This window comes from Macaca mulatta, chromosome 8 (genome assembly GCF_049350105.2).
Source record: "Macaca mulatta isolate MMU2019108-1 chromosome 8, T2T-MMU8v2.0, whole genome shotgun sequence".
Classification (NCBI taxonomy): Eukaryota; Metazoa; Chordata; class Mammalia; order Primates; family Cercopithecidae; genus Macaca; species Macaca mulatta.
The window spans coordinates 30815100-30842512 of record NC_133413.1 but is presented as its reverse complement, the minus strand read 5'-3'; the positions used below and the strand labels follow the sequence as shown (position 1 = coordinate 30842512).

The 27413-nt window shown below is 49.8% G+C and overlaps 1 protein-coding gene across 2 annotated transcripts in view; it reads left to right on the top strand.

The window, feature by feature from the left end:
• The window catches only part of KIF13B (kinesin family member 13B), a 193901-nt gene extending 175283 nt beyond the window's left edge, over window positions 1–18618 (top strand). Inside the window, exons 38-40 of one of the 2 annotated variants that reach the window (XM_015145098.3) lie at window positions 10606–10668; window positions 13605–14301; window positions 15144–18618. In XM_015145098.3, the coding sequence (XP_015000584.3) occupies window positions 10606–10668; window positions 13605–14301; window positions 15144–15406 (1023 nt within the window). In that variant the 3' untranslated portion in view covers window positions 15407–18618. The remainder of the gene's footprint in view (window positions 1–10605; window positions 10669–13604; window positions 14302–15143) is intronic. The other variant, XM_015145099.3, reaches the window with a different exon arrangement.
• Window positions 18619–27413: the final 8795 nt, after the last annotated feature.

Sequence of the window (27413 nt, the reverse complement as noted above, 5' to 3'; positions counted from 1 at the left end):
ATTAACAGAGAGGATGGTGACAGCTGACAGTGGGAAAATGGTTTACAGATAGCAAGGTACTCTTTTTTTTGAGATGGGCTCTTGTTCTGTCGCCCAGGCTGGAGTGCAATGGTGCTATCACAGCTCACTGTGGCCTCAACCTCTTGGGCTCAAGGGATCCTGCCATCCCAGCCTGCCTGTCTTTTTTTTTTTAAAAAAAGGAGGGGGTGGATTTCTGTTACTTAAAAACAGGAAGTTAGACTGGGTGCGGCGGCTCACACCTTTATCTCAGCACTTTGAGGGCCAAGGCAGGCAGATCACTTGAGCTCAGGAGTTCGAGACCAGCCTGAGCAACATAATAAGACCCTTGTCTCTACTAAAAATTAAAAAAATAGTATTTGGGTGTGGTGACACATACCTGCCTCAAAAATAAAAATAAAAACAAAGTTTATGAGAATATAAAATAATCCAGGTAAGGACTAAGGAATAGAATGAGTCCTGTTTTTACCAGTCATTCCTTATATTTTGTTATGTTAAGTGGAAAAGAGGTACAAGTTGTGTAATGGAGGAATGATTATTATAAAAAAATACTTTTAATTAGAGTGTCCTTGACATTTTCAGACAAGAATGTTCAGTTCTCTCCCTCATGCAAAGATACACAGACCCATAACTGCAGAGAAGCTTTAATGAAAACCTGGATGCTTATTAACCTGTTCTTTGGAATCAGCAGGTTCTCAGGTGAAGATGTTATTGTTTTCCTGTTACTTTATCTTCATATTGTTTATCAAATGGAAATGAAAATGTTCCTGGATCTTTTTTTATAAGATGAAAGTCAACAGTTTATTCAGAAGGTTTAAAAACAAAGATATTCTTAAATTTACAAGATCTTTTGGTTTGAACATATTCATAAGGACTTATGTTTCTCATTTTTATGGAGATTTGTTTTTGTTTGTAATCAGTTTCTGTCTGAGTTCCAGAAATGCAAAAATACTGCACTGAAAGAGGTGGCAGCTGACAAAATTGCTGTCTTTGACCTTCTGATGCAAGTTTAGTAACTAATCTGGAAAATAATGAACTGCAATTAATGAAATCTGTACTCATATTCAAGTGTGTTTCTCAGACAGCACATAAAATAATTGAAGGAACTTCCTGCTCTCTAATTAGTTAGATTGAATTAATTTGTCATAATAGCTTTTTTTCATGTATCTAGAAGTTTGTGTTCAGATGAAGCTATTTATGTACTTCAAAGTTAGGAACTGTAAATGGCATCTTTGATGAATCTGGAGAATTAAAGAGTTAATGGTCAGATTTAATTTCCACTGTCAAAAGCACAGTCACATTGCTGGCCTGTCTTGATTTATGTGTCCGTCCCTTTTGGTTAGGGCTGCCTTATCAACAGCAGGGATATTTTTCTCCTATTTCAACATAGCCTCATGTGTGGTAGGTAGATAAAGGCTTGTGTAGAAAGAGCACGCCCCTGCCCATCTCTGATGCTAATTGAAAAGATGTCTGTGTAATTATCCATCTTTCATGACTGTGATTCTTTCTTATATAAAACAGGGAGAAACAAGCACAAATACTAATTCTTGCCTTGTACACAAGGATGCTGTTTTAAACTAGCCATACTTCCTTGATTAAATGAATTATGTAAACACGTATCCTTGTGTCTCAAGTAAAGGTTCAACATCCTAACTAAAAGAAGAAAACACTGCCGGGCACAGTGGCTCACGCTTGTAATCCCAGCACTTTGGGAGGCCGAGGTGGGCAGATCACGAGGTCAGGAGTTCGAGACCAGCCTGGCCAACACGATGAAACCCCATCTCTACTGATAAAAAACAAAAATTAGCTGGGCGTGGTGGCAGGCGCCTGTAATCCCAGCTACTCAGGAGGGTGAGGCAGGAGAATCGCTTGAACCTGGGAGGTGGAGGCTGCAGTAAGCTGAGATGGCACCACTGCATTCCAACCTGGGTGACAGAGCGATACTCCCATCTCAAAAAAAAAAAAAAAGTAAAGAAAACACATCTAGGCCTTGTTTCCCAGCCTCCATTTTTCTTAAACCTTCAGGTTATTTAAAAAATAACATATGAGCATTTTCTCTGTAGTTGAATACCGCCCATCTTAAGCAGCTATTGATATAGTGTGCTGCATTTCACTTGTTCTGGGGTTAACAAATAGTTTTTTAAAAAAAATTCAGGGCAATTGATTTCTCTTCAGTGTAGGGAGGATTTTTTAGGCAATCCTGCCATTGTTGTAAGACTCTTATCACTCTTTCAGTTTTCTAAAATCGTAGCATTTTGCTGTCTAGCCTCGCCCCATGCATTTATAGGTAATATAGTGGACATAGTTAGAGATGCCGGAGTTGTCTTCATAATCAGGTTTAGTAGCTGATCTGAAAAATAATGAAATTTAACTTAAATTCACTTCAGCAAGTAAGAGGGTTTCTGAGGCAGTAAAGAAGTCGATTGAAGAGGTGCATCTGCCAGCCATTTTTAAGGAATGGGCTTTGTTTTATTCTCTAGACCAAGGGTTGCCATACTGTATTTTATAAAGGGACAGATTGTAAATATTTTAGGATTTGCATGCCATGTGGTCTCTGTCAAAACTAGCCATAGACAGTATTAAACAAATAAGTCTGGCTGTGTTCTAGTAAAACTTGATAACCTGCAATTTGAATTTTACATAATTTTTATGTTATGAAACATTCTTTTGATTTGTTTCAATCTTAAGAATGTAAAAGCCATTTCTTATTTCATAGGGCATATTAAGTTGGTGACAGGCTGGATGAAGACTTTTTTTTTCTTTTTTTAGACAGGGTCTTGCTCTGTTGCCCAGGCTGGAGTGCAGTGGTGTGATCATGGCTCATTGCAGCTTTGACCTCCTGGGCTCAAGTGATTCTCCCATCTCAGTCTCCCAAATAGCTGAGACTACAGGTACACACCACCATGGCTGGCTAATTTTTAAATTTTAATTTTGTAGAGACGGGATCTCCCTATGTCACCCAGGCTGGTTTTGAACTGCTGTGCTCAAGCAGTCCTCCTGCTTCAGCCTCCCAAAGTGCTGGGATTGTGTGTGTGAGCCACCCCGCCCAACAAGGCCCTATTTTTAAAGCTTTTAGATTAGCGAACATTCTTTAAGCATCCTTAATCCTTCATGGGCACTTGAAAAACTAGTAACTCATTTTGGATGAAGTGAGCGTTTTATCTTTTAAAATCTCTGTGTCTAATTTTCTTATATGAATGTTTAAATCAGTTTTAAGTATTATTATGTAGAAGTTTTTTGTTTTTTTTTTTTAATTTACTTTTTCTGACAAGGTCTTGCTCTGTTGCCCAGGCTGGAGTGCAGTGGTGTGATCACAGCTCACTGCAGCCTTGAACTCCGGGGCACAAGTGATCCTCCTACCTCAGCTTCCCAAGTAGCTGGGACCACAGGAGTGTGCCACCATGCCTGGCTAATTAAAAAAAAAATTTTTTTTATAAAAATGGGACCTTGGTATGTTGCCCAGGCTGTTATGTAGAAGTTTTTAAAGTAAACTGGCTAGATACTAAAAATCAGAAGCGATATCTTTTCTGGTAGCTCTGGAAATATTAGTATTTAAAATTTTATTTATGTAATACTTAGAATAAGTTAGACTATAACACATATCTAATGTCTTATAGACCACATGAATGGTATTATTCACTTATATCCAGTGATAAAATAATTTACTTGTTGATAGGAAAAATAGGCCTTTTAAAAATTGTTTTGTGTAACCAAAATTAAATAGGAATATAAATGTTAGACTTTGAGTGCCTAGTTTTGAAGAGCACAGGGACTAGTTTTGCTCACACTGCATCCCCAGTGCCTACCACAGTCTTTAGAATGTAGTAGGTACCTGGTACATATTTGTGAATGAGTAAATTAATGAAATCTTAGTTTCTTTCTTTTGAAAGAAAATGGAATTCATCCTGGAATGACTTTGGGACTGATTCAGTTAATTCAAAACTTGTGATTTCTAGATCAGATGAAATTATTGACTGTTTAAAAATGTACTTTTAGTAAGCCAACTTAGAGATATCTAGGAAGACCAGACACAAAATTCCAATGAAGTACTTTACAAATGTGCCGAGAGCTTCCAGTGTACCTGGCACCACACCAGGAATTTTAATGCGCCATCTCAACAACAGGACTGAGTTAGACAAGCACCATGCAATAGATATATAATGCGAGTCATGTATGTAACTTACAATTTCCTAGTAGCCACATTAAGGAAGTAAAAAGAATACAGGTCAGATTATTTTTAATAACATTTGTTTAACCTAGTGTATTGAAAGTACTGTCATATCAACTGTAGTATAAAAAAAGATTGAGATATTCCCATCCTTCTTTCTGTACAAAGTCCTTGAAATCAGGTGCGTATTTTACATTTCTAGCACATTGCAATTCAGACACTAAAGTTCCGTCGGAAATACTTGATCTGCATTTAGAATTCATAAAATTTATGGTTGAAAAAGCAGACCCACATGCCGAGGCTGTTCTAAACATACTTAAAACCGTTTCAGTTATATAACCAGTTAAGGTTGTACTTTATTAATTAAAATAAAAAATGGACTTCCTGAATCACATTAGCCTCATTCTCAGTGCTGGGTTACCACCAGGGGCCGGTGGCTGCCATGTCAGGGCCGCTGCCCTGTTGGGGAAATGGGGAGGGTGCGCACCTGTCTCTGGTTACAGAGCCTTGGGAGTGGCAGAACTGAGCTTCCCATTGAGAAAGCGAGGTTAAATGCTCAAATGTGACCATAAGAGATTTCGCTGACAGTGATTAAGAATAACCAAGTCATTGTAGTTGTGGAATGAATGAATCAGTAGAGCGTTTGTAGGAGGGAAGGATCGAGCAGCAGAAATACACCATGCGGGACCTGCCGGCGTTTCCTCGTGTGCTGCAGTGGGAAATCCTGGCAGCTGCTACGCCGAGAGTGACATGGTCACTTCTGTTTTTCGGAAAGCTCCCTCTGGCTGCAGTTTGGAAAGTGGATTTGAAGAGAATGGAACTAGAAGACACTATTCGAGTGTGGGTAGAACCCTTAGCAGGGATTGTCACGTGGGTCAGAAACCCGCAGTCGCCTTCTGGTGTTGAGTCCTTCGAGGCACTGCTTGGAGGGGTATGTGGCAGGCAGGGTCACGGTGGCTGTGGCGGGCATCAGCAGCCACCGGCCCGCCTCCCTGCTTAGAGAATTCATGTGGATGGGATCACCCCCTTGCAGACAGGTGTGGAAGCCCAGAGGTGATGAGGTTTTTACACGAAAGTTACAATGCCAAGCCATGCATTTAAAATAACTACACCTGCCAACTGGACAAAAGTGCTGCTGCCGTCATGGCTCACACATTCCTCCAGATCAGCCTGTCAGGATCTAGAGCCTCCAGGTGCACAGGGTGGCTGCGTGTCCCGGTCACTGAAGGCCTCACGTGCCGGAGCCTGGATCACAGGCTCCAATCCAGGGCTGGACGTGTTCTCCCCGCTCGCCTCCCAGAACGCTTCATTTTCCTCTCTTCCAGGCCCCTGGTCAAGACAACCTTAGAAAAGTGTTTATATTGATTAGGTTATTACTGAGGCTTAATGTTTGGGTTGTACATGTCTTTTTTTTTTTTTTTTTTTTTTGGAAACTGGGTCTCATTCTGTCACCCAGGGTGGATTGCAGTGGCGTGATCATTGCTCACTGCAGCCTCGACCTTCTGGGCTCAAGTAATTCTCAGCTCCCAAGTAGTTCGTACTATAGGTGTGCACCACCATGCCCAGCTAATTTATTTTTTGTAGAGATGGAGTTTCTCCATGTTTTCCAGGCTGGTCTCGAACTCCTGGGCTCAAGGGATCCTCCTGCCTCAGCCTCCCAAAGTGCTGGGATTGCAGGCGCGAGAGTCACTGTGCACTGTGTCTGATTTGTATCCGTTGTGTATTACTTTTATCAGAACGTTTTTGGAGGTTAGCAGGTGTTTCCTTATATGCCCTTGCCCTGCTTCCTTTTGTTTCTTAGGTTTTTCACACTTCAGCAGCGGGAAGATGAAAGGTTGGCTACTAGTTATTTGTAATAAAAAATAAATCTTACATATCTTATATATTCCATTAAAAAATAATTTTCTATACTTGGATTTAAATCATTGGTTAGTATTTAAAACAAGACTTAGAGGATCGTATTAGTTTAAGCACCATTAAAAAATGACATTTAAGAATTTTTGAAATTCAGGATAAGGCGTGATTGTTAGCCATGAAAGGTTTATTTTCAAACAAGAAAAAATATGCATCAGAAAATTCAATGTTGGAGAAGTTCTGAAGTGATTATTTTTTTGCTTCAGCTGGGACCTCTTTTCCCCTTTACCTCCTCTGATGCCCGCATTTCAGAGTCTGTTCTATCCCACATTCCTATGTAACTGTACAATTTAGTCTTCTCTGTCACTTGCTAAGTAATTTATGCATTTGTTCATTCAACAAACACTGAGCTACTGTTTTATGTAAGGAAATACAAGGATGAATGAGACGTAGTCTGTCTCCTTCCAAGAGCCTGAAGTTTAGAGAAGCCCCTTTAGAGCCACATAAGCAGATGAAGAGACAGTGCAGGATGATGTAGATACCATCACATGTGAGTGTCTGCGGATGACACAGTGAAGCCAGTGGGCGCTGCTCCCTGCAGTTGCAGGAGAATTCGATCATGCTTGAGCAGAGACTTAGAAATGAGTCTGTATTCACTAGGTGGAACACGATTCCCCAGGGGGTGGAGTGGCATGAGGAAGGTTCTGGAAAAACCATCCATTGAGGGAATTCTGAGTGGAAAAGCCGTCCATTGAGGGAATTCTGAGTGGCCTAGTAGAGCAAGCAAGGCAAGGTGTGTCCCCTTGGAGATTTTGTATGTCATGTCAAAGGGTTAATTTTATTCTTCTTGGCAGAGGGGTCTCCAAAACAGCTTTTATTCCAGGTTTTGAAATTCTGATCCGATCTCCCGTGTGTTCATGTAGAATGTGAAAGCCAGAGTTAAAAAATAGCGCAATATGATTAGAGCAGTGACTGGCACCTTTTCCCTGAAATATTTCTAAGCCGTTCTGTTGCCTGTAAGCTACTCATCTGTTCAGTTTCAGCAACGCTCAGTAGACAGTGTGATTGCAGGTTCAGCCAGCACTTGAGAACTTAGTCCTTTTCCATCTGTGTCACTCACTCATAGGGCCACGTGAACACATTTAACCATTAGGTAAGTGCTCTCTGAGCCTCGGTTTCTGTAGTGTGAAATGTAGATAATTATACTCATATTCACTTGCCTCATGGGACTTCTCCTTAATATTTATAGCTGCAAAATACTTCACAGTCATTTTTATTAATAGTTACCAGATGTGTCATAAGGATTAATGAACTTACGATCTGAAATGTTTTGAGCCCCTGAAACAGGAGGTGACTGCCTGTACGGGGGAGATGTAGAAGAGCATGAAGGTGCAGGAGACACTTGAAAATTTCAGCTATTACATGTGAAGGATGATGGCACAGTTACAGTCAGTTACAGTTTCAGTATTCTTGGTCGATATATTTGGCATCCTTAAAAAGTTGCTGAACTCATACCCAAGGCCTGTGCCAAAAGCCCCCCTCATGTGGTATTCACACCCGTTGTATTTATGACCCCTTCCTCCTCTGAATCCTCTTTTTTTTTTTTTTTTTTTTTCTGAGATGGAGTTTCGCTATCGTTGGCCAGGCTGGAGTGGTGCAATGGCACTATCTTGGCTCACTGCAACCTCTGCCTCCCAGGTTCAAGCAGTTCTCCTGCCTCAGCCTCCTGAGTAGCTAGGATTATAGGCATCTGCTGCCATGCCCTGTAATTTTTTTTTTTTTTTTTGATTTTTAGTAGAGACAGGGTTTCACCATGTTGGCCAGGCTAGTCCGAAACTCCTGACCTCAGGTGATCCTCCTGTCTTGGCCTCCCAAACTGCTGGGATTACAGGCATGAGCCACTGTGCCCGGCCTCCTCCCTGCTTTTGAAGTTTCCATTCCGCTGTCACATTCCTTGATTTTAGTGATTTGCTCACGTGTTCCCCACCAATGAGGTTGCCCATCTGTTGAGAGCAAAGCCCATGCCTCTGATGTTTATGTTACCCGAGGCACCTGGTGCCATGCCCACCGCGTGGTAGGACCTGATGCAGTCTCTGTTGAGCTGAACTTTTTTACGTGGAGGGTGAGAACCAAAGTGGCAGGCAGTCCAGTCCCTGAGTCCATTTCAGCAAATATTTAATAAGCATCTATCTACTGGGTTTTTCTAATCACACTGGGTCCTGAAGGAAAGTGTAACTTGTTTGCATGTTCTATTTCAGAGGGCAGGAATCATGTGATCTTAGAAAAGGTTTCATGTTAGGCACTTAACATCCCATCCTTGGAGTATTTACATTTTTAGGCTTTAAGGGGAATAAACTTCACCGTAGTGGAAACAGTTGCTCCCCAATCTTGTCCACTTTTGGTAACATGTAGCTGAAGGATGCAAGTATTCTGGAGTTTGAGAAATGTTTTTGCTGCTTTTGTCATGAAATATACCCTTGAACACCCTCCCATTTGTGGGGACGTTAAATACTATGGGGAGAAAAATGAAGACACCAGCCCCGGCATGCGAGGACTGCCTGGCAGTGTGGGATGCGCGCTTGAGCCTCACTTTCTTCTCTGGGAGGCCACAGGCGGGACCGTGGAGAGCAACAGCCGGGACAGAAGGAACTCAGTGCTGGGAGGGGCGCAGAGGAGAGTCTGTTCTGGTCAAGGAATTGAGGTGGAGGCTGAAGATCTTGTTCTTCTGGCCTTGTCATGTGCAGTGGCCTAACTGCCACTAGGGGACCCTCCCTCATTCTGTCCCACTGGTTGCTCACATAGTTTTCAATGGACCCTGGTCCTAGCTGTCCCTGACCTCAGACCACCGCAGGAGCGCCCCAGTGTTTGCAGGGTAAAGTACCCATGCCTTTTGTTCATTTCCTTGGTCCTTCCACCTTTTTTCTTTTTTTCTCCTTTGACACAGGGTCTTGCTTTTTGCCTGGGCTGGAGTGTGGTGGTGTGATCATAGCTCACTGCAGCCTCCAACTCGTGGGCTTAAGTGATCCTTCTGACTCAGCCTCCTGAGGAGCTAGGACTGCAGGTGTGCGCCACCACATCTGGCTCCAGTCCTTCCAGGTCTTTAAGCTTGATCGCTGCGTTTCCTCTCGAGTCCTCTCCACCGTGCCTTTTCTCGAGTCCTGCCACTGCCCCCTTACCTTCCACAGAATCAATTCCCTCTTATACTTTTCTTCCAAAAGCAGCCCCAAGGCACAAGTGGTCATAGTGGTGCCCTTTGGTGAAGCGAGGCTCTTCCATGCTTGTAAACATGGTGGGCACCCTGCTGAGCGGACTGGCTTCTTCTGGGGCTCTTCTCCCTATGGCTGGAGTCCAGGCTTCCCAGTAGGAAGGCCTGGGCAGTCCGACTGCACGCCTGCAGGCTCTGTCTAGAAGGCCTGACTCCGTCGAGGCCTCAGGTGCCCAGACACACAAGAGCCAAAGCACCAGGACTGCCAAGGGCTGGGAGGAAGGAGGCGGGAGAGGTGGAGTCCACACCTCTGGGCAGTTGAAGTTCAGTAACTGAGCAGCCACCAGCTGTGCCCTGTGGACCCAACAAGGAAGAAGCCCGACCTGCGGCTGTCCTGGCAGAATGGAGTCCTCGTGAGGCCCAGCATGTGAGGCCAGGCCCAGTTCCTGCAGCTGGGGAGTTGGGAGGGTGAGGGGCAGAAATGGCGTGTTCCTAGCTTCTTCCGGGATGAGCACATCTGTTCAGCTGCTTGTGTGTCCCACAGCCACTCCGCAGCAAAGAATGATGCTCTGGTTCCTTCTCTCCCCCAGCCTTCCCTTTTCCTGGCTCTGATGATTCTTTCCTCTCGCTCTTTAATGTTCCCTGGCCCATGTGTCCACAAGTCACCAGGCCCTTTCCTGTGGCTCTTATCTCCTCACCCCTGCTCTGTTGCTGGAATTGCATTACTGATCTGCTTCTTTGGACTTTAAATATTCTTCTGGTCAGGTTGTGTCCCCGCCTGGTCAGTCTCTCTGGCTTTCAGCTGTCTTCTTGATTTGCTCAGGACTCAGTGGGGACCCCCTTCCTCTCCTGAGTAGGGTTAGTTTCCAATGCCCAGGGCCTCCTGCATACCTGCGCCTGCCATCTTGGGCTCTGGGTTTGTGCTCCAGCCAGCCTGGCCTCCTTCCTCCTCCCCTCCTGTGACTACACTCCTTCCTCTCCCCAGCCATCAGGGCCTGGCGTGGCTTTCACCTCCTGCCGGAAGTCTTTCTGGATCTTTCCTGTCTCAATGTTTGTCTGTACAGGCCCAGTCCTCGGTTCACATGTGCATATGTGATCGGAGGGAGGGAGGGAGTGTCACATGTGTCTAAGTGCACCACGTGTGTTGGTGATCTTGGCATGCGGCCTGTTTCCCTGGCTGGAGGAGTAGCCCCTGGCTGGGTCCCTTGTTCCTTGGAGGGTGTGGAGCCCCTCGCACTTGCTCACCTGATGGGCCGATTCCCCTCGGGCAGGTCCTGGCCCTCCAGCCTGTGCAGCGGAAGCCTCTCCGCTACCCCTGTTCTGTCCTCTCGACCCCTGACCTGCGCACTTGCCTCCTCAGCCCGTGCCCCGCATCATGGTGCAGGCAGCTGGCCCGGACGTCAGGGTGACCAGGATGGAGGAGGTGAGTCAGTCGGGCCAGGGATGGCCACCTCGCCTACAGCGAGCGGGTGGCCCTGATGCTGAAACGGTTGAGTCCACACCCGCGGTTTTTGATGTTAGCATTCCTGTTTTGGTAATTAGCTATAATATAGGTCACTGCCTTTTCCCTCTCTATTTTCCTTGTTACACTTTTCTATTTTCAACTTGTTAATCATATGATTGCTAAACTTTTAGGTGCTTGACTGCTAATGTAGTCTGCTGCCTTAATAGCCCACAGCTAGGCAGAGGAGATTTCTATAAACAGAACAATCTCCTCCTTCTAAATGTTTGCTTAATTCTCAGTTTTATATTTCATTCTGATTCATGATATCAGCGTGAAAAGGCGAATGCTGAACTGGGGAGAAAATAGTCTCTTATGATCTCCCACAGATCAACAGCACTTCTCATCTTATGAACAACAAATCTATTTTCTCCCACTGCGCTTTCATTCTCTTAGGAAATGCTCTATCTTCTTAGGAAAATTTTCTTTATTAAAACAACAGCAACAGAGGCACAATAATTTGAAAGAATATTCAGATCTCCATGAATTTACTTGTATCTGAACGACCCTTTAACTATCCCAGTGTACGCTGGGCATTCACGAATTTGCTGTGGATGGGATGGGGTGCCCCCTCCCCCCGGAGTGGTGCTGGTCTCTTTGCTGAGGCAGGTTTGAGCATCCCCGGTCAGCGGGACGGTCAGAGCAGGCCCCTTGCCAGTGAAGGCAGTGGCTTCTGTGGTTCATCATGGTAGTTTTCCAAGCTTGGACTTTTCCAGAAATCTCCAGAAATGTCTCCTTCAGTGGCAAGGGTATAATCCAGAGAAGGCACCTGGGTTTCAACTCGCAAATCAACTCCAGTCGAATGGGGGCGTGGCCTGGAGTGCTAGTCAGTGCTTTCCACCATCCTGCTCCCTCCTTTGTTGACACTGCAGCTCTGCCCCCAATTCCTGCCTTTTTACTTCGAGCAGCCTTGGATAAGGGCTTTCCCCTCTGGAGGCCTGTTGTAGAATAATGTGATGATCCTTCCAGCCCAGCCCAAGCCAGTGACTTCCGTGGAAGCCAATGGGATGATGATACTTGCAAATCTGAGGCATGCAGCTGGCCTCATCCTGGGACAGCCTGACCTGGCCGGCCCTTAGCGCCGGGTGCTGAAGTGACAGTGGCTGGCCTCACGCGGGGTGGGGGCAGGGAACAGAAGCCATTTCAGGACCCTGGTTACCATTCAGATTCCCGGCTCTCGTAGTTTTGCATATTCTTCCCTGCTAGGTCAGTGATATTAAAACTAAAATAGAAGAGAATAAATAAAAAACATGGACAATGTGCAAAGGAAAAATGATTGAAGGATTGCCTAATCTTTTAGAGTATTTATGCTGGTGACAGTTATTGATCTATTGGATTGAGTAAATTTTGCAGCCTAGAGATTCATCACAAAAATGGGCTGTTAATCTCAAGAGGTGCCGTTAATTTCACACCCTGAAAGTGTGGCTGGTGGGGAAAAGAGGGCCCTTGGAAACGGGAATATAAATGACAGTTCCTGGGAAAACGCATGATTTATCAAGCCGCTGAGGTAAGCCAAGTAACTGTAAGAGACTTATAGATCTCAGCCGCTTCCCCGTTCAAATAAATCCTGTATTTCAAATGGAAAATGACCATTCCTGTAATATAAATAATTTTTCCGTAAATATCGGAAAACATATTTCTTCTGGATAGCAGTGCTCTCCACCCCACCAATCTCATTCCCTGTTCCCATCTTCTCCTTTTCTTCGGTCACTGTGAACAGGAATAGAAAGATGATCTGGCAGCTTCTTCACATGGTTTCCGTTATAGACGAAAGAATACCCCAGAGACAGTAGGACTGGGGCAAGCGGTGGCTACTATCCCCCATGAGATGTGGGCATTGCATGTGTGTGTGTGTCCTCTGCCTGGGTGACTCAGACAGAGTGACCGACATAAGGAGAGCAGCTGGCCTCACTTGGTGGCTTCTCCCTGGGGGCTGCTTCCTGGCCTCTCTCCAGGGTCCGAGGCCCCCCCAGCCCCTGACATGGCACCTGCTTTCCATAGCAGCCAGAATAGCAGCCTTGGAGAGAAAGGGCCACGGACCACAGGGAGCCTTTGTCTCCCTCCTCGTCTGCCTCTTCATCCCCCTCCTCGCCTCTCTCCTCACCCCCCTGCCGCCTTGCCCAGGATGCCCAGCCAGGCTGCAGGCCTGTGGCTCCTTGTTGGTGCCTGAGCTGGCCAGGCTGTGCTGAGCATGTTCCAGTCCTCCAATGAGATCATTGTTTAGGTTTTGCCGGAGAAAACAGTGCTCCTCTGGCCTCTTTAGTGACTCAGTCTCTTCGTGAGGTCAGGGGTGGGCAGGGCCTTTGTCTCCATGGGAGGAAAGCTCTCGCCCTAGCAGAGTTTTGGTGTGCACCTACTGTGTGCTGCCCTCTGTGGCAAGGGGTCTTGGTCTTAGTAGCATGCTGGCCCTGCGTGGCAGGCGCTGGATTCTATTCTGTATGAAAGGTAAAAAGTAGATGGGGCAGGGGCTGTGGCCATGGTCAGTGTTCTTGATCCTGGGCACACAGCACAGGGCCTGCAGAGTGCACCATCGGCCCCTCAACCTTTGTCACTTTGGAAGCCAGGGCCACGCAGCCCTAAGTGGCAGAACCAGTGTGGGAACCAGGCCTGGCCGGGTCCCAGCCATGCTCTTTTATTTATTTATTTATTTTGTGGGGATGGGGTTTCACTATGTGGCCCAGGCTGTTCTTGAACTCCTGGGCTCAAGTGATCTTCCGCCTTGCCCTCCATAAGCACTGGGGTTACAGGCTGAGCCAGTGCCCCTGACCTTATGCTCTTTTCCAAGTCATCGCTGCCTGTTTGGATTGTGTTGGGAAGTTTTCTGTTCTCAGCCCCTGCTTCCCCCTGTCCCGCTGCAGGCTCAGCCAGAGATGGGCGCTGACGTGCTGGTGCAGACGATGGGGGCCCCAGCCTTGAAGATCTGCGACAAACCCGCCAAAGTGCCTTCCCCACCGCCTGTCATAGCTGTCACAGCGGTCACCCCGGCCCCGGAGGCACAAGACGGGCCCCCCAGCCCCCTGAGTGAAGCCTCTAGCGGCTACTTCTCCCACAGCGTCTCCACCGCGACCCTGTCGGACGCCCTGGGCCCAGGCCTGGACGCTGCGGCCCCGCCCGGCTCCATGCCCACCGCCCCTGAGGCCGAGCCCCAGGCGCCCATCAGCCGCCCCCCGCCGCCCACGGCCGCCTCTGCCGAGGAGCCCCCTGGCCCCCAGCAGCTCGTGAGCCCCGGCCAGGAGCGCCCGGACCTCGAGGCCCCGGCGCCCGGCTCCCCCTTCCGCGTCCGGAGGGTGCGGGCCTCGGAGCTGCGCTCCTTCTCGCGCATGCTGGCCGGGGACCCCGGCTGCTCCCCAGGGGCTGAGGGGGACGCGTCGGCCACGGGCGCTGGGGGGCAGGCCCTGGCCTCTGATTCCGAGGAAGCTGAGGAGGTCCCAGAGTGGCTCCGAGAGGGCGAGTTCGTCACCGTGGGCGCCCACAAAACAGGCGTGGTGAGATACGTGGGGCCCGCTGACTTCCAGGAGGGCACGTGGGTCGGCGTGGAGCTCGACCTGCCCTCAGGTGGGTACCGGGCACTCCGGGCTCCAGGGCGGTGCCGGGGGTCGGGGGAGGCAGGAGCGTGGCCGACCTGAGAGGGGACAGGGTCCAGGCAGGAGAGGAGGAGCCGGGAGGCAGCGGATTGGCTGAAGCTGCAGGAGTGGCTGGGCCTGCGGGGGTGAAGCTGGGGGCAGGGCTAGTCCCTGGAGATGGCGTGGAAGATTCCTGATAATTTTGGCTACGAAGATGCTGTACCCATCCCCCCTATTGCCATGGCTGCCCCTGCTCCTTTTGTTCTGGTCTCCCCCGCCCTTGGCTCTCCCTGGACTCTGCTTTCTCATCCTTCACCTTAGAGCATCTCTGCTTTGCCCTTGGAGGAGGCTCTTCCTCACCCCATCCGGACACATCTCGCTGGCCTCTGACTCGCCGTCATTTGGCAGTTTTGCCAGTTTCCACTTCATAGATTCAGCAAAAGAACCATTCTCCCGCCACCCAGCCCAGGCCTGGGTCCAGATGGAGAAGGGTCTGTTCCCCCACGGGTCGGACCAGCTGTGCCTTAGTGGCTGACCTGTACCTGCGTTTCCGCAAGGCACTCCCCAGGGCCTGTCACCTCCTACCTGAAGCTGCAGGATGGGCTGTGCATCCTTGGTCACCACTGCTCACTGTCGTGGGAGGCGGTCACTCCATGCCCTGGCCACATTCATTTAGTCCCTGCCAGACAATGGCCAGTGTCTGAGTGCTGACTGTGCAGGACCTGTGCCAGGGGGGTGGCAGTGTGGGCACATGGCCTCTGCAGAGGTGAGGGAGGTGTAGGGGGGAGTCTGCAGCTGGGCTGCCCTCCATGTCACCCTCTCCTTCCCCCACAGGTAAGAATGACGGTTCCATCGGCGGGAAGCAGTACTTCAGGTGTAACCCCGGCTACGGGCTGCTGGTCAGGCCCAACCGGGTCCGCAGAGCCACGGGCCCCGTGCGGCGGCGCAGCACAGGGCTCCGGCTGGGTGTCTCAGAGGCCCGCCGGAGCGCCACTCTCTCAGGCTCCGCCACCAACCTGGCCTCGCTGACAGCTGCCCTGGCCAAGGCCGAGAGGAGCCACAAGAACCCTGAGAACCGGAAATCCTGGGCCAACTGAGCCGCTGCCTCAGAGCGAACTCTTCTTGGGGTGCCCAGCCCCTTTTGAGCCCTGCCAGTGACAGCCCTGGGGAGCCAGGAGCCTGGTGGCCTCTTCCCCAGGGGCGGGGCAATGAATGCTTTTTGCACGACACAGAGCTGGTGACCTCCCTGGGCCTCTGGAAGCTTTGTTTCTTCTCTGCCTGGGGAAAGTGGGGGCCTCAGCTGTACCTCCTCAAGTGGATGGAAGGTTCTGGGTGCCCGCAGGGGCTGGGGGATGCTAGGACTGAGGCCCTGGGTGGTGCAGCACCTGGCCATCTTGCTGTGTGCCTGTGCCTGGGGCCTTATGTTGCTCTTTCTATCATTTCCATTCTGGTGGCCCCACTAATGTCTTAACCTAAACCATAGTTGTAACTAGTGCCTTTCCTCCCCACTGGAGGGCAAGCCCCACCCCCGCCACCCAGGATGTCCTGGCTCACTCCTCAAGCCCCCCAGCCTCCCACCCTGGTCCCAGGTTCCTGCAAGTGCCTCTGGGGACCCCCCAGCCTCCCACCCTGGTCCCAGGTTCCACAAGTGCCTCTGGAGGGCCCTGGACTCTGGCAGATGGCCCTGGTGCCCCAGGCGGGGGCCGAGGGCCTGAGCCCCCCATCCCTCCTCTGCCAGGGTTTCTTAGTGATTTCTTTGTGGGTGTTTTGGCATCTTTACACCTGAAAAGTCTCTTATGTTTGCCGTTTATTCCCTTCACAGAAGGCTTGGAATGTATTTATTTATATTTATTTTTTCAAAATCCGAAATCATTTGCGAGCCGCAATCGTCGTCTGCCTGTGTATGGGGGCCCAGGGCCTGCCTTGCACGTTGCGGCCTCTCTGGCCATTGCAGAGCTGCTGGCCTCCTGCCCGGGTGGAGGGTCCTGGGGGCAGCAGAGGATAAAGCCCCCTCCTCACGTCACTCTATTGCGGATCCACAGTGGCCTTACTCTTAACTTGGATGAAAGCAAAAACCTGGGAGAATGATGTGCTTCTGTAGTCGGTGACAAAGGAAGAGGCATTGCTACTTTATTTGGTGCACTTTTGGTTTCTAGGAAGGTCTTTGGATCATTTTAACTTCTTGGCAACTCCCAGACCCTGAGAGTATAGGGCTGGGACTTGGCGGCTGGGCGGGTACAGGGAGTGTGCCTGGTTTGTGTCCGGACCCTGGCAGCAGCTGCGCCCCCAGGCCCACTGTGCATGGTGCGGGCGACACAGCCGGAAGCTTCCAGGGTGGCCTCCACCTCCTTGCTGGGGCACTTCTGCTCCTGGAGCCTTTGGTGGGAGGTTTGTGGGGTGGCGGTTAGTGTCTGTGTGTGGAAGGCCACCAATCGAGGGACAGGAGCCCTGGGTCAGGATTCATACAGCCACTCTTGGAGCTGGTTTCTAGTTCTCATGTTTAGACAACACCTAGAAAGCGCTGTGGAAGCCTCGTTCTCCAGGGTCTTGAAGCCTCCAACGGAGTGGCCTCCATGGTGGGCCTGTCCCAGCCCTGGCTGCGAGGACAGGTTGTCTTTTTCTCCCCAGTTGCTGTGAGGGACACGAAGGCCGAGGCCGGGCTGGCAGAGGGCCTGGCCCCTGCGGGGAGGCACTCCCTGCAGGGCTCTCCCTGTTCTTAGCCAGAGTTTCGAGGGAACCCTGTGGCACCTGTCCCTGGATGAAGAGCTGTCACCTCTGCCTTGCCCTTTAACTCAACCCGCTTCCCAGCACAGCAGCTTTCTTTTTAAAACCCGTTTCACTCAGAAGTTGGTTTCTGGGTCTGCTGGTGTCACTGTGGCCTGGGTGAGAGGCCGGCACTGCTGTTGCCCTGAGGGGGAGCCCCTGGGCTGTGTAGTGGGGACGCTCTGGGAATGGCGGTTGGGCAGTGTGGGTGGGACCTGGAACTTCGTGGTGGCTGAGCCATCCACCCAGCAGTGGCCTCCTGTGGCATCGTCCCGGGAAAGTCCTGGGGGACGGGTGTGCCGTGCTTTTTACCATCGGTTTGACTCACAGTGGAGTAGAACAAGCCAGAGTTCCTGATTGGAGCAGGTGGACTTGGGCCCAGGCCCTGTTCACTCTTGCTTCTCGGTGCAGACTAATGTCAGCTTGTGGCTGGGAAAGAGGGACGTGCAGCGCTGTGGTCGCTAAGGCATTGAGCCCCACCAACCCGGGCCAGCGATGGCAGGAGGTGCGGTCTCAAGAGTGGTGGGCCAGGACGGGCTGGCCTCCGTCTTCTAGTCTGCACTTCTTGCCTCCCTGACCAGCAGACTCTCCTCCCAAGAATGCCTGCCCGCCTACCTGCCTTAGGACTCCTGAAGCGCTCCTGGAATGCCCCAGGAGTGGCACCTTAGTGCGGGTTGGCCCGCAGATGGCACCCGAGGTCGGGAAGGGCAGTAACCGCACACAAGGTGCTGTCAGAGATGGGGATGGGAGATGCTTCTGGGGGCTCTGCCTCCCCACTGCGTGCCTAGAACGTCCCTGGCCCTGCCCCGCCACTTCCCTTGGGCCCTTGTGAAGGACGGAGGCTCCAGGGTGAGAAGGCTCACTTCTGCCCAGGGCCCTGCGTCCGGCAGCAGAGGGGACAGGGGCAGGCGTGTGACTGGAGTCCCGGGTGCTCAGGCCTGACCAGAGGGAGTGGGAGGGCGGAGCTGAGGAGGGGAAGATGTTTCTGGTTCCACCAAGGTGGGCCTTGTGTGTTCAATAAGAGAACGGAGCTGGGACGGTGACTGGTGGAGGTGTTCAGATCCCCCCGTTACTTCCTAGCATTTTCTCCTCTTGCCTTAAAAGTTCCCTGTATGTGAAACAGGAAGTCCTGAGTGTGTGTGTGTGGCTGTGTGCACGCACACAAGACGGGAGTGACCCTTTGCTTCCTGCCCAAGATACTGACCCATTGAACCGCAAAGCATCTTTCTCCGCAGAGTCCGCGGTGCCTTCCTGGTGGGCTGCTGACACTAATGGTGTTGGGGGGTCTTAGAACAGCTTCTCTATGTGTGGATTTGTGTAAATGCGAGGAGTTCACATATAAAGAAGTGACTTTGATTCTGGGATTATAATGATTTGGTACACAGTAAATGGGAGTTTAAAAAATCCAAAGACTGTAATGACTTGTAAAGACTCTAATGATTTGTATCATGTAATGAACTAAACCACCTGTAATTGTGTACCATATATGTCTTTCCATCCAATGACCAACAGCTTCTCAATAAAACCAGATGATTTCTCACCTGCATCATGTCTGAGGTCACTCTTGTTGCTTCTCTTTCCCCTGACCCCAACATAGGGTTTTGGGGCTCCTGGCAGGCCATCCTGTCATGGCGTAGCCTTGTTCTCAGCAAAGGTGGTGGTGGGGCTTTTCCAGACGGAGACTGGGAGGAGGAGGATCAGGGAACAGCAGCGGGCCATGCTCGCCTCTCCAGCCCATGGACTCCAGAGGCCGAACTCTTCATGATTTGGACCAAAGAGCCCAGGGAGGCCTCCTGGTTCCGAGTCATCTTTCCTTGTTTGGACTTCAGCCCCTTACAGAAGCCAGGAACTATGGAAACTTTCTGGGGCCCTTCGACCCCAGGTAAGTGGTGCTACTGGGAGACAGGTGACCTGGTAAGGACTGTCCTTGGCTCTCAGGCATGACTCCACTGTCTGCCGTGACCTTCGTGTTAGTCCCCACACTGGACCTCCCCTTTCCCTCCAACTGGGGTGAGAGGACTTCTTTCCCCGCTGCAGAGGTGGGCAGCCTCTGGCAGGGCTTCTGTAACAAGGGGTTTTGGGAAGTGGGGGATCATGGTTGCGGGGCTGACATTGGTGTTGCCGGGACCTGCTCGCCAACGAGGCCTGCGTTCTGCAACCACCCTGCCCAGCTGTGCCGTGTGGGCCTAGAACGGTACTGAGGATGCTGGGTCCAGCCTTTGAGTCGGGTAAGGTGACCTCGCTCCCTTCCGTTCACCAGTGGATTCCCACTCAGCCACAGGGCCCCAGCCCAGTACCAGTGAGGGATGCCCGCAGCCAGTACACATTCCCACAAGGACACAGAGGCACTTGTGGCCCTGTATAAAGCTTTTCTTGCTGTGCCAGCGAATCAATTGGCCCTTGGATATGAAATACACTTGCAAGTGGAGGGCTCAGCCACTCCGAGGGCCGACGAGAGCTGTCCATCAGCCAGCACAGCCAGGCAGGGCTGGGTTACATTCCTCAGTGTAGAAGAACGCTCGGAGACAAGCGCTGCTGAATAATGACAGAAATTTGGCAGCAGGAGATGCCCTGCTCTGAATGAGGCAGGAATCTGAACGTAAAATTGATACAGCGCCTAGAGTGGATCTTACTTTTCAAGCTGCTACTGTCTTGCAACTCAATGAGATGTCTTTTGTTTGCCTAAGGCTGTGTTTTTTTCAGAGTTGCCCAGACCCTGAGATGGGCTCTAATGGATGTCACACCCAGTTCATTCCTTCCACTCACTGTTAGTCGCTTAACTAACATTCACATACTTACCCTGTGCCTGTCCTCATGGAGAGGACAGAAGCAAGCTTTCCTGATGGGTGCCATGGTAGGGCAGCCCTGGTGCACCCAGGAGGGCCTGGGGGGTTGAGGGAGTTGGCCCTAGAGTGCTCTGAGGACACAGGGCAGTCGGGAGATGTCCGGGCTATGTGGTGCGCACGGAGAAGGGTTGGGCGGGCTGTGGGAAGGAGGGTTCACCAGCGCTTCTGCTTAAGCAGAAATAGCAATCCCGGGCCAAGAAAGGGGAACATGGGTGGGGATGTCGTCAGAGCTGGCCCCTGTCCTCACCCCCCAACCCCGAACCCCTCCCTGCCTCTACTTGGCAACTTCAACAGGGTTTGGGGCAGCTGAAAATTTGGCATCATCTTTCCTCATGATGCTTGTGAAGAAGAAAAGACACACCCTTTGTGTCTTAGGTTTCCTCTGAGAAGGGAGAGGGAAGCCAGGGCACCTTGTCCTTGAGTCCTGCTTAAGAATTTGATGCCAACCAATGGAAGCCTTTAGAGAAAACCAATAATGAAGGCTTGGCTTTATTTACTGTGTTTTTTATTTACTGCTGAAGGTGCAGCCCCAACAGAGACAGAGCTCTTTTAAGAAAATGAGGCTCAGGGCGTGGCCTGGAATGGAAGAGAAAAGCTGCATGGACTTCAGCCGCTTGGCGTAAGTCAGAGGCTGCACTCCTAGTTCGGGGAGAGCTGCTAGGATCCTGATGGTTTTAGGGGCGGCCAGATCTTCATGTGATCGTGTAGCTTGAAGATGGTGGGGAAAAGGCAGGCCGGGTGGGCATGTGCCATACTGAGGGTGCAGTCAGGGGACTCCCAGAAGGCACAGCCTCTCCTGGTGTCATCCAGACACGTGCCAAACGCAGGCTGGAGGATCAGGGAGTGGGATGTGCAGAGGGGCTTTCCTGGCTCGGTGTTGCCCTCTTACCCAGGTGGTGTGCAGCAGTCTGCGTGAGCCTTTCCCAGTCATTTTAAATGCACAAAAGGACCAATGTTCAAAATGGAACACTTCCATCTCTTTGTTTGGGTCGGTCACTTCCCAAATAATCACTTTGATCCAAAGAAATCCCAGCCAGTCTGTATTCAGTTATACATTTTATTCTCTAATAGGTACAATACTAAAATAAACACAAATTAAAAAAAAGTTTTATTAAAACAAAACTGTACAAAAAAGCAGTATACTACATTTTAATTACAGAACAGTCTACTGTCCAAAAGGCACTAATCCAGAATAGGAGATACAATGATACAGGACTCATTTGAACTATTTTATTCAATACAATAGAGCGCTTGTTTCTTTGACCATTTACATCTAGAAACAAGGGCTTTTTGCTACAGCCATTACACATTGTTATAAATATGAGTCCTACGGGTGGAGGTGCAGTATCGCTCTCCCTAGAGGAGGTTCCCATTAGAGGGACCACCGTGGAGCTCAGAGGCGGACGGCAGCAGTGGGTGGGGCCTGGGACCTGCCACATGGTTGGCCCGTCAGCCCCTGGGCACCCGGAGCTTGTCTTTCAGCCTGGCCTCTGGTGGTTGGTTTCTGGCCATTACTGGCAGCCACTTTCACCCCCTCTTGTGTTTTAGCACCGGCAAAGTGGGTTCTGAGAAGCTCCAGGTAACTGGGGCTGGAGGTGTGGGGGATGAAGCGTCAGCAGCGGGGAGGCATTGTGGTAACCTGATCTGAAGAAAGGCAGCAACTACTCAGAAGAGGGAGACGAAGCCCAGGGACAGCCGATGAGCCGGGCTACAGCCAGGCAGAGCCACCTGCTGCTTTCTGGGCAAACTTCTGGCCCCAAAATATGAGGGGCTGTTCCAAAGTTCAGAGACATCCTGTGTCCTTTCCTGGTGGATCCAGAAAAGTGACATCGGATCATCTTTTGTCTTGGAAGTTGATTTTTACGAGTGGGATTTTGCTTCCCAGAGGGAAGTCAAAATACAGTGACCAGCCTGAAGTGGGGGAGCCCTTTCCCTCCCTCAGTCCCACCTCAGGACCACGAGTGGCTCCAGGTCCCAGGTCCCACCACACCGTGTAGGGGAGCTGAACTCTGCTGGCTTACCTGTCTGTGTTTGGTGGCCAAGACAACTCTAAGCCCCATGTTTATTCTTTAATGGCCTCTGGACCTCAGGAAGAGAGATACTGCAGCTTTCCAAACAGTGTCATACACATATAAGACAAAGACAGGCATCTGATGTTAACAAAAATAAGTAACAAAGAAATAGGATTAAACCAATCTCTTCTCACAGCATCCTATACTACATCCTCCTTCTGCTTAGCAGAAAATTGTACGTACACAAAAATACAAATACACAATTTTGTAGAACAGTCTGATTTTAATATATTTATATATATTTATATTTATACGAGTGGCAGGTTAGTTCATTATATAGAGCTTTTTGCACTTTTGGCTCATACGCAACAAGGCTTATAAATTCAGCTTCAGCTTTCATTCAGGTTTTATAGCTTTTGAACAATTGTTTTCACATTTAAAGCAGCATCCAATTTGCACTAGGAGTTTGTGGTGATTATAGGAAAGACAGGGTCAGGAGGTTATCGAAGGGGCAGGGCGGGGGAGATACATTCCAGTGTGTGTGGTGATGGACGGAGGATGCCGTGGGACAGAGCTTACCATGATGACCCCTTGAGGTAGACTGAACACCTTACAGCAGACTCAGACACAGGTGTGACTCACCCTCAGGGACACATGGTGTACAAGATGGACAGGGACTAGAGGAGACGCCAAGGGGAAACACGAAGACTAAGACACACAGCAGCCGAGGCAGGGAGGAGCGCGCTGCCCCCACGCCCATGTGGCAGGGATCCTGCATGGCCCATCTTAGAAACTCAACTTATTTGGTGGATGCGAAACACTTCAGGCAATCCCAAGGCATCTGCTCCGGGGTATCCGACGAGATTACAGCCGTTAAGCTTGCTTTCCATTTCATAACTTGCTGTGCAGCTAGTTACCACCCCCATGCTGAAGAGTAAAGCAAAGGTGCCGCGGTTTGGCAGTGGAATCCACCCCCAGCACTCTGCTCGCGCTGGAGCTTTCAAGTCCGGTTACGTGAGAACAGACTAGGACTCTCTTGCTGCCTCTAATTGCATTTCACTGTCGCCCTCCCCAGTGCTCTGCACTCTCACTTACATTCATCTCTTCCCTAGACAATTACAACTAGGGTAATCAACAAGCACTTGGTAGAACCTGCAAAAATAGCATCTGGAGAACTGAGGGATGACGCACTGCCAAGGGCCTGGTTTGGTTTACATGCTACAGAAAAGCCTCATTCTCATGATCACCACAGCACTGTTCCCCCATTCGATCACCTTTGTCAGCCTGCCTTCCCTTCTCTATCAGGTCATAATTCCACTGGCAAGTTTGCCCATGTGTCAAATATGAATACCCAGTGTTTTGGGTCATTACATTGTCTGAACAAAAATGCTGGATTATTAATGAAAATAAAGTGCCTGGGTATGGATTGTTCCATTTTGCAAAACCTTTTAATGCACCAACAAATCATCTGAGCGCTGCTTAGTGATGTGATTTGAACAGAATGCAGTCACAAAATAATCTGTCGTACACCCATCACAGAATAAAGGCCCCATATTTAGATCAGACTTAAATTATTTTTTAAAAAAGAAACAAATACACTCACACTCATTTCCAAAGACACACTTTGGATCTGAATGCCCGACTGCTGGTTTTCCCAAGCCCTCGTGAGCAGACACCCCGATCCCTCTAGGAAGAGAGGGCTCGCAAAGGCAGCTGGGGTTCCAGTGGCTCATGCTGGCAGCTGAGTCAGGCTCATGAGCTAGGATGATTCGACGCTTTGCCCTCTTGGATGTGGATACATTTCCAACTCCTACCAAAGCCAGAGCTGGAATGCTGCTGTGAGGCTGTCTTGCTCTCCTGTCTTCTTAGTGGCTACTGAGATTTCCCTAAGCAGACTTAAATTCTCTATGAACCAAGACCAAAACCACATAAACAGAAACAGCCCTAAAGAAACAAACGCTGGAAAACAGTGATGAAGCCAGCCTGCTGTGGCTGTGAAGCGATCTCCCCCGCTAGTTTGTCCCTGCCTTGTTCTGCCTGCAGAACGCCAGGGACACTGGAGAGGGGCAGCCGCCCTGTGCCCACCCTCAAGGGCCAGTGCAGGGTGGGGAGGGATGGGGACAGGGCACAGGCCGACTCTCTGGCAGGTTCCAGAGGTCTGTAACTTGCTTAGGCACTTAAAAAACATAAACAAAAATTTATCCTTGAAAGGTACTGCATACCCAATGTGACCATGGCCGTGGAAGGCAGGGCAAGCCCGGGCTGGGGGGAGGTCATAGAAGGCGGTGGGCTCTTCCAGGGGAGGCAATGATGATGCACTTGGCATCTCTCGGCAAGGGGAGTGTCCTGCCTTGCAGCCAGGGTGTGTCTGACGACACCAGTGCTGTGATGGCTTAGGGGCCAGGGACTTGGCCCAGCAGAGGCCTTCCCATGACCGTGTTCTACAGCCCCCTGGAAAAGTGGCCAGAAGAGGCAGGGGTGGGGAGGCTCCCAGGGTCTATCCAGATGCCCGCCATGGGTCGGGGAGGCACAGGCTGCACACGCTTTCTAGAGTCAACATGAGGCAACTACTAGGAAAAGAGGAGGCCCTTCTGAGTGTTCCGACAAAACTGAGGAGCGGTCAGGGGACGCCCTGCCCAAGCTCCCAGTGCTTTGAAAGAAAAGCTCCACTCCCCACCTCCAGAACTTTGGTTTTGGTTTCAGGGTGCCCATTTTCAGAGATGCAGTATTAAGGGGATCACCGATTCTAACATAATGAAATGTGGTTTTCAAGGCATACAACAATGCTGCCTGAAAGCAGCCACCACTGAACACACGCCTTCATGCGGCCCACTCTTCTAACTCTGTCCCTGCCCCCCGTGAATCTGGTTTAAGAACAAGAGTTCAATGGAACACACCAGGGTGGCTGCTGCTGCTCACATTAGTATGACTGATGTCATTCTGTGTCCAGCTTAATACCTCCAGCAAATGATGAGGTGGAAAAGTGACTCTCACGAGTTTATGCTGGGATCTTAGTTCCAGTAATGGAAGGAAAGGAGAGGTTTCTGTGCTCAAAGGAAGCCACAAAACATGACTGAAATTTAGACTTAGCCCGAAGTGACAGGAAGTTGAAAAAGTCCTAAAGGGAAGAAGGAATAAACCTTGAAACACAAATTCAGTGACTTGTCACTGCCACAGACACTGGTTTGTGAGAGCCATGAGTTCCTTCCTAGGGAGGAATCAAACTACTCCCATTCCAAAATCCCAATGGCACCCCAGCCACCACCAGATGCAAAATCTGGACCGATAACAAAATGCAAGGCACATACACCTTTTCTCTTTCAAATTAAGGAGGCTTTTTGGGGATTGGAGGTTGGATAATAACGTAACTATGTACCTATTACAGGTACATAGGATCCAGGGAGACTCTCACAAGGACCAGTCCACAGCTGTGGCTTTGCTTCTGAGATGGTTCCAAGATGCCCACAACAGGGCAGAGCAGATCAGAAGAGAGAGACCATGAGAGAGCCAACCCCTAGAGGACCACTTATGTTTGATGGAAAAGAGGTAGACAGGTGGAGAAGGGAAGAAATGTGGAACTTTAGTTAGCCGAGTTCTCAGGTCAGCTTGGCACCCATGTCCCTTGTTCAATGTCCCTAACAACAGTCACCGCAGTTCCACGTGAAATGTGACAGGACAGGAACCAGACCTCTACCTCAAAGGAGCTCGTGCTTCAGCTGGATTCTGACTTCTAGAAAGTTCTTATGCTGAGCCCAAATCAAGGTATGTCTTTGCAGTCAGGACCCATGAGGAGCCAGGGAGGCCTGAGGCAGTGCAGACACTGATCTAATTCCAGAACCCCAGACCCTCGGGTTCTAGAGAGAAGGAGGGGCCAGCTGGGCAAGATGCTCCTGAACACAGCAGGAGCCCCGAAGGAACGACCAGGGAAGTGCTACAAGAGCTGAAGAGAGAAGACAGGAAGCGCAAGAAGGTTTCCTGGTCTCTGCCTTTGCTAACTGCAGGCAAGGGGTGCTGGAGTTCAAGTTCCCCTCAGCCACACAGGCTTCCCACCCTGTCAACCACTGCGGCGCCTCCCTGCACTCCTGTCCTCACCACTGACCAAGGAGGAAGACTCTGGAGAGGCTGTAGCATCCAGACCCTCACGGAGGGAGTTCAGCTCACAGAGGTGGGGGCGATGCCACAGCGCGCCTGGGGGTACCTGGCACTGCTGCGTGAGAAAACCAACCAGGTTAGTGTTCAGAGGGCAGACTGTCCTATGCGGTCTGTTGTTTGAAGATGAATGTCCTACTGAAATGAAAGAAACGAGGGGAGACTTGCCTTGACGTGGGCGAGGGGACTTGCTTGGTGTTGGGTCATGAGGCAGCACACATGTCCAGCACGACGCCCCGCACACAGTACGTGCTCAGAAAACATGGGCTGTATTGACTTTGGGGTGCTTGGGAGACCTGTGCGTTTGTCTCTGTCATACTATGATTTACAGTGGTGGCATCTTTAGTTTCCTACAAGAACAAAACCCACATATTTCATGGGTAAGCACTGCCTCGATTTTCACTGATTTTGGTAAGCTGAGTTGTGATGGAGAGGGGTGGGGGCTGCTGATAAAGGAATATATGGTTGGGGTTTTCTGAAGCACCAGAGTGGCCTGCAGAAGCATTTGGGAAGGGAGGTGTCTCTCCAACTTCGGTTCTTTTGAAGTAGCACCATCCCTGAGGCAGCACCTCTAATACCTTGATCCCTAAGACAGGGGCTCCATTAGAAGGTTTTAACTGTGGTGGTGTTTTGAGTGTAGGTGGATCATCAGAATGTTCTGCTGACGATTTTAATGCATGTCTCACAAATCATAGAATTAGACCCATCCAGTCAGTTCTTACCATCTCTAATCTTAAGATGGATTCTAAATTCTAATGGAGATAGTCATCTTTTAGCAGCTGGGAAAATAGGAAAAGGAATGCTCTACTCTTTGGGGTCATAAATCTGTAATCATTCCAATTGTCATAAAGATAGGATCCCAAAGAAAACAGTTTCAACAACTGCATGCATGGATCTTGAATGCAGGTGTGCAAGGACTGGGTGGGAATGAGGTTGCTTTCAGGGCCTATAAGAGGAGGAATACTGAAGGAATACTACACATTTTTTTGTAGGTATTTTGCGGGGAATGAAAAGATTCCCAAGGCCTAAGAGCCTTTCCCTAAATTCTCTAGGTGTGTGTATTTTCAGGGAAGAGGAAAATTTTAAATCAGTAGCCTACTTCAGCATTCTCATGAAACTGATTTGCAACTAGCATTTCAACTAGGTTAGGATTCCTTTTGGTATATGGAGGGGGAAAGATCTGTACAAAGAGAAGCAGCAAAATATGAAAAAAGGCCAGAGTTGTACTCTCCCCAGTGGCTAGCCAAACCAACCCTGGAGTGTCCAGACCTGGAAAAGAAAAGGCTCATGGTCCCAGGCTCACCCAGCACAAGTGTGAGCCTCTTGGGCATGGA